The sequence below is a fragment of the Amblyomma americanum genome, chromosome 2 (assembly GCF_052857255.1).
Source record: "Amblyomma americanum isolate KBUSLIRL-KWMA chromosome 2, ASM5285725v1, whole genome shotgun sequence".
Classification (NCBI taxonomy): domain Eukaryota; kingdom Metazoa; phylum Arthropoda; class Arachnida; order Ixodida; family Ixodidae; genus Amblyomma; species Amblyomma americanum.
In genome coordinates, this window is record NC_135498.1 from 7761528 (window position 1) to 7768872 (window position 7345).

The following is a 7345-nucleotide window of genomic DNA, read 5'->3' on the forward strand; positions in this document are numbered from 1 at the left end:
AGCTAACAACTGTCTGCTACTCATGCAGGACACATCGTGGATAAACAGCACACCATTTTTCCCAAATTCCAAAACTGGCGCTGCAGAAACTCATATCTCCAATGGCTGTAGTGCGCGAACTGCTGAAGCTTCACAGACGGTGTCTCAGCAGAAATGTGATGATGACGATTATGGATTTTTATGGCGCAAGGGCTCCTGTGGCCAGAACACCATGGCATAAGGTGTTTTCAGCTACTCAAGGTGGGGTCAAAGACCCTCTTCCCAAGCATTTCACCCTAAAGAAGCCGAGCACCAGGCAGAGGAAAGCTGGTACCCATTGTATCACTGGTGGGTAACCGGCGGCACTGGGGATCGAACCCCACACCTCCTGCATGTGAGGCGGATGCTCAACCACTTGGCCACCGCTGCGGTCAGCAAAAAGGCAGAGCGTCATATCTGCCTTATTTATGCGCCAGAACATGCGCTCGCAGCCTGAATGTTCTGCAGTTTTGATTGTAGCAACATAGTGCTCCTTCGAATGCACAAGACCTGGGATCTAGAACGGTTTGCAGCAACGCAATTTGCAGCAATTCCGCTAGATTCAGCAGTAGCACGTCACTTGCACCAGATAGAGATGATAAGTTAAACTAGCTAAGCACACAGACACCTCAAATTACTCACCTCTCCGAGAACAGTACTTCGGCCGTTAGCACCGTTAGCATGGCTCTTGGGCTCGTCTACTTGTCAAGCAGTTGCTGCTTGTAACTTAAGCCATGCACAAGGTGGCCTTCGATATCGGGGAATTCAGTGCACGGCAGCAGTCCTGTATGAAATCAGGAGTTGGACAAAAACTAGTCTGGTCGGGTTGAATCATAAAACGTGACATTGAAGACGCCAACCACAACAAAGAAAAGAACACACAAAAGACGTTTCAGCTCCCATACGGGAGCTTTGTTCACAGTAAAAAATGAGAAGTGGGTGCGCAAGCTTGTGTATGCTTGAAAAGGGGGCGCAGGGGGCGTGCGTAAGCAGTTGTCAGATTTCCGCAGTTTCAGTTCAAGGTGTGACAGGTCGTTTGTATAATCAAAGATTCAAGGTGAAGGCGAGGGAATTTCCTCTTTTCTGCGGCAAGAACTTGTGCCTTGCCCCAGTCGATAATGTGCTATTTCAATATGCAGTATTCGGCGATAGCACTGGAATCCACTTTTCTGTTTTTAACGTCGTTTTTGTGATCTTTTAGGTGCCTTTCGAAGTTGCCAGTTTCGCCAATGTAGACGCAGTCGCAGTCGGAGCAGGGGATGCTGTAAACCACGCCGGGATGTTTTTCTTCTGGAAGAACGTCCTTTACGTTGACCAAAGCATGTCGCAGTTTTCTGGTCGGAACGTGGGCAATGTCAACATTGAAGGTGCGCATAATGCGTGCCAACACCTCGCTGATTCCAGGGGTGTAGGGAACAGCGGCACGTTTCAGGGAGGAAGACACAGCAGTTTCACGTTCTGGTCAACACACCTGTTTTTCGACCGATGCCACGAAAGATGTTGGGTAGTCATTTCGTGAAAGTTCTTGCCGCACCTTATCAAAGTCGTTTGCCCTGTCTTCGGGAGAACTGCAAATGCGTTGGCTCCTTTTTAATAAGGTGGCAGCAACCGGTCTCTTATGTGAGGCTGGGTGGACGGATCTAAAGTTGAGATAACGTCCCGTGTGGGTGGGTTTCCTAAAAACGCTGAATGATAGTTTGCCACTTTCACGTTTTACCAAGACGTCTAGAAAGGGCAATGCACCGTTCGCCTCGACCTCGGTGGTGAACTCAATGGTGTCCTCTATGTAGTTCAAATGTGATGAAAAAGCAGGCAAAGCGTCTTTTTGAATCATGCAGAAATGGTCGTCAACATATCTGAGGAAAACATTTGGCGGGTGAGCAAATGTTGCAAGGGCCCGGCGTTCGACAGACTCCATGGTGAGGTTCGCGACGGTAACAGAGATAGAGGCACCCATAAGAGTACTTTGAAGTTGACGGTAAAACAGGCCTCGGAATACAAAATATGTGTTGCTGAAGCAGAACTGTAGGAGTCTGCAGAGGTCAGGAACGTCAATAGGGGTCCTTTCAGGTAAGGATCTGTCAGACTCGAGGGCAGAAGAGCGGGCTTGTACGGCAAGGTCAACAGGGATGTACGTGAAAAGCGACTTGACACTTGACATCAAACGAGACTAGCAGCACGTTGTCGTCCGGTGATATGTCGCTTACCTTCTCGATGAAGTGAGTCAAATTTCGTACGTGTGTCGAGCCACAACCCACAAGAGGCAAGATGATGCGATGAAGGTAACCAGATAAGCTGTGTAGTGGGGAACGACTGTAGTCCACGATCAGACGCATCGGCATACCAGTCTTGTGCACTTTGGAAGGGCCGTAGGGGGCGGGGGCCAAACCGTTGGTGCACAGGAGTTTGAGGTAAAGTGGTTTGTGGGTTGGAGGGACGAAACTGAAGACGTTGGTGAGAATTTTCTGTAAGTCGCGCTGCACCTTAGCGGTTGGGTCCCTGTCCAGTCAGCAGTAGGTGGTGTCATCTTCAAGTAGGTTCTGCATCCGGCTTACATAGTCTGTCCGGTCCAAAAGGACAGTGGTGTTGCCTTTGTCGGCGGGAAGTATGACTAGTTCCTTATTGTTGCGAAGGCTCTTAACAGCTTGGCGCTGTTCCGTAGTAAGAGGGGGCAGGAATCGCCCCGGGCGGTACTTGAAAAGTACGCTGAAAGCACGAGTCCTTGCTTTCTCTCGACGTGCTGCATCCACTTGATTAACAGCGTTCTCCACAGTACAAACCAGCTTTTTAGCGTCCAGGGTGGGTCCACAATTGAAATTGAAGCCAAGGTTTAAAACGGAGAGTTCAGCGTTGTTGGGGCTATAGGACGAAACGTTGTGGACAACCGTTGCAGGTCAAGCTTTGGAAGTAGTTGACGGGGACGGCAGAAGCCGCTGCAACTTGTTTTTGTGCGAGACTTTAGCGGAACGGGAATGCATTGCAGCCTTATGATTAGCATGCAGTTGAATGCTGGCAAACTCATCCGGGTAGAGCAACTGCAGTTGACGACGAGCGAAAAAGGCTTCATTTTCTAGGGCTCTCAGCTTCTCTTTGCACTCAAGTATCGTTGCTTGAAGAAGAGAACGTTCAGCTTTGGTGATAACACTGCGTCTGAAGCTTGTGCAGACAGGACGAATCAGGTGAAGCGAACGAGGAATAAGGGCTAAAGACTTGCAGGTGAGATTGAACTGGAGGTTGCCTTTGAACGATGTCATGCGAGTTGTTAGGGAGACGTACTGATGATTGCTTGTGACATACAGTCCTGTATGTCGCACACCACGCCGGCACCTCCACATTCCTGCGGGCCGACGTTTTCACAAAGTGGAGCCTTTCTGTTTCGCACATTTCATGGCCTCTCCAATCAGTGATGCTGTTTTACTAGTCATACGGAAATGATCTGTGACAAGATGCGAAATACACTCTCATATCACAGACCACCAGCGAGTTAAATGCTGCGGCTGGCTGCGGCGGCCGCATGCATGACTACCAACATGGCGAATGCCGCGCCGCCCGCTAGTGGCCCTTGCGCTTGAAATCACGTGAATACCTCCTGCATCTTTTCGAGAGGTTATCCAGGCCAGTTAATAGGCATTGCTTCGTCAGCTTGGTAGGTGATTATGTGAATTAAAAACAGTATTATATCAAATCACATGAATGGCACTTTCGTTCCAGTAGTTGCACAAAGCATAAATTTTATAGTTCCGCCATTTGACAGAGTAAACTACCTTTAAGTGCGTATTCAGGCATTCCATTTTTTTATTGTATTTCTCAGAAGGTCTGGACGATTGTCCAACTCCGGTGGCCATGTGAAATTCTTGAGACATGCAGTCCCCATGCCTAGCAGTGCCACAACAAAAACTAAGAGGCACATATTTCACCTCATGCAGATCCGTAACTGGGCACTGGCTGCTGGTGGTGTGGCAGCGGCAGTCGCAGCAATTGGCGTCGCCGCCTATCGCCACCTGGGCACCGTATGACAGCCACCACCGTGCAGCACAAAATAACCCGCACGTGAGACACTTTGTCACGCATAGTGCACGTCTGCCGTGCAGCTGTGTAGGCAGCAGCACTACGAGGAGGAGAAAAAAAGAAAAGACTTGAGAAATGGATGCGGTAACACCCCCCCTATTCCCTATCCCTCATCTCAGCCTGGCTCATGATGGGCAGTGGTGCTTGTGGTGTGATTACTGCTGCTGCTTCCAGACTTCTTTTTTTCCTTAGTGATCGTTCTTCAGTTTCCTGCTTCTTTCAATTGCATTCAGGTATTTGGGACCCAAATAGTTCTCATTTTTTGTTTACTTCATTTTTTCTTTTTTTGCAAATGTGTTATGCAGCACCTTCATGAAGTGCCTCACTGTGCCTGAAGTTTTTATTCCACAACCTTGTTACTTGGCTGTTGTTCTAAAACAAACAAAGCTGTTAGCCAATGCTGCACATAGTGAGTTCATAATTACACCCAGTCATGCACGCATTATTTTTATGCATCATTCAGACTTTTTCTTTCTTTGTTTTCAGGATAACCATATGTGTTACCATAGTGAAGCCAGAAGGCTTTAGGTTTGTTGTTCCTGATGTAAACTTTGTAATAAATGTTTAACTTGATCAAACCACACTGCTTTTGTTCTGCACATGGGTCCCACAACGGCTGCATGGAAACCTCCGAACACAGCATGCAAGGTGGTGTAATGTTGTTTAGAATTTGTTGCAAACCATGGCGTGCAGGGATGCATGGCAGCGGTGTTGTGCACCTATATTGTGGCCGCAAACTGGTTGTGTTAGCTCTGCCTTTACCTCCCGGCTTTTGGTAGTTTCTAGGGTAACTCTTACCCAACTCATTAACAAGTACAATTCCTGTTTGGCAGCTTTCAGATCCTAGCGAATCTCTTGTGTTTATGCAATGGGAAATGTGTCCAAACTCCCTCTTTTGATTGCTGTTCCTTCTGCTAAGGTACGCCATTTTTTATACCAGCATGTAAGCTGCATGTCAAAGCATGTTCAATGCTTGGATATTTTTAATGCTGTCAGGTATTATGTTGAAGCACATAAGAGCCGAAATTTTTGACATTCTTCAACCTCACTGTAGCAAATTACTGAAGGCCAATTTATGGGCTTGTGGCATGCATGGATGCAAAGCTGGCAAGCATAAGTGTTGACCTGTTAGTGGTAGCTGGCAGAGATTTCTTCCTGCTTGGTGGCATCAGGTTGCTTGTATTAGAAGTGACAATGGCCAGGCTTTTTTTTTTTCATGCATCTATTATCAATGCATGTAAAAATCCATGAATGAACGCGTTCAAGCTGCTAGGTTCCAGTGTTTTACGTGACTTTATGTGCGATAAAATTGTGGTTATTCATATTCTGTAGTTTAAAGCTCACCGTAAAGCCAGCTTGCATAATATAAACTGTGGGTTGCAGGGTTGAAATGGTAAAACTGAAAAGCAAGTTTAGGCTAGTAATTTTGGGCCAGTAAGCTGGAGCCAATACACATGATTCTGCAAACATCATGTTTAGCATACTGCATGCTTGGCCTGCAGAGCTCATAGCTTTCATAACATATAAATTTTATTGAGAAGCATTGAACAAGCAACAATATTCTTATATCCTTATTTTTTTATATTTTCTAACTTATTTTGTTGCTATATGTATTTTGTATAGGACAGTGTTAATTGCAGAGACCCAGGAGAGTCCTTTGCCCTGCAGTGGGCATAATCAGGCTGATGATGATGATTTTGTAGTTCACTTCTGACTACATAGCTTGATGTGCTTCTGATCTTTTTTTAAGCTTTCTTGTCTACCCTTCTTAGACAATTTCACATTTTTTTGTACTATGGCTGCACAAACATCTTTTTTTTTGTCTTTTTAAATGCACAACCCCGCTAAACAGTGCAGGCACATAGGATTGAGTTACGTATATCATTTCTGTCCACATGCAGCTAAGTAAGTGTTTTGGGATGTGTGCCTGTATGTTTGAACAAATAAACTCTCCCAACATCATGTGTTACTTCTGATGCACCTTTTGTGTTGGCGAGCATTCCGTTTTTACCGTTTTCATGCTGACCATTACTGTACTGCATCTTGTACATTGAGAAAATGAGCTTAGTGGGATGAATTTTCTTGTTACACCATTGTTGCTGTCGAGACACACGTGATGGCTGCTCTTCAGTCAGTTTTGATGTTGGACAATAAATGCCGAGACAATGCATTGCAAATATTTCTGAAGTGGTGTGTCGAGAATACATTTGGCTGAAGCTGTTTTTGAATAAAATGTTTCAAGCCCTGACCTTGCACACTGTGATCTCTTTCCAGTCCATAGCGGAAAGGAAGAAGTGTAGTGATCTGTCGATGCATAGATTACAATTGTCTGGGATTTCAGCAGTGGCGGAGATGTTTCTAGTGTCCTTGAGATTCCAAGTCTAATTTCAGACCTCGATCATCATGGCAATCACTGAAGAGGAAACAAAAATTTGCTGCCTGTTTAACATCGCTACGCACGAAATATTGTGCGAAAGCGCAGTTTCCTGCAGGTGGACACCACCGTCATGTACCTGAAAGCGCAATTGAGGTGTCCAGGGAGCCAGTTATGCACGTTAACTTCTTTGTCGATACCAATTTACCCAATGTACGCTGGCGGCATATGCTCCAGTGCCTGTTGTCAATGCCAACACATACTGCTCTAGAATGTCGTGTTTCTGTCACAACGTTGTCCATGCCAATGCATGCAGCACACCTCTCTATCACTACTGCCACATAGCTCAAAGCATGAAATTAGTTTGATTGTAGTATTAGTTGATTAAGGCAATGTGCAATGCACAAGGCGCGTGTTTTGCATGTGTGACTAGATGAGTGCGGCCAAGGCACGTGTGTGACCAGCTGCGGCGCTAGCCTAGTGCTCTCGTGCAGTGGCCAGTGAAGCATATCTGTTCGTGCCGCCTCTGGTTCAAATCCCAGGTGCGGCAATATTTATTTGTGGTTTGCCCAAGTTCACCCTCAAGGTCAAGCCTCACACAAACTAGTGAGCTGGTTTGACCTCGTGAAGTAGTGCTTTTGGACTAAATTAGAACCTCTCAGGACGTTTATGGGTGTGCATGAGGATTCGAATAAACTGGCATTCTTTGCAAAACTACAAAAGAGCGGTATTGTTCTTAGTCCTCTCTAGCAAGCAGGGGAACTTTTTTTATTTATGCTGATCTAAATATTTTAATTTATGAAAGCTTTTGGGTTGCATTAAAACTATCACTGAGCTGTAGCCAGTTGGAAGGCGCTAATGACACCCTTCGCGGCAGTTTAATTG

At 46.0% G+C, this 7345-nt stretch overlaps 1 protein-coding gene across 2 annotated transcripts in view; it reads left to right on the forward strand.

The window, feature by feature from the left end:
• The window catches only part of LOC144120492 (peptidyl-prolyl cis-trans isomerase FKBP8-like), a 29748-nt gene extending 23414 nt beyond the window's left edge, over positions 1–6334 (forward strand). For both annotated transcript variants that reach the window (XM_077652938.1, XM_077652939.1), the window contains exon 12: positions 3945–6334. In XM_077652938.1, the coding sequence (XP_077509064.1) occupies positions 3945–4034 (90 nt within the window). In that variant the 3' untranslated portion in view covers positions 4035–6334. The remainder of the gene's footprint in view (positions 1–3944) is intronic.
• Positions 6335–7345: the final 1011 nt, after the last annotated feature.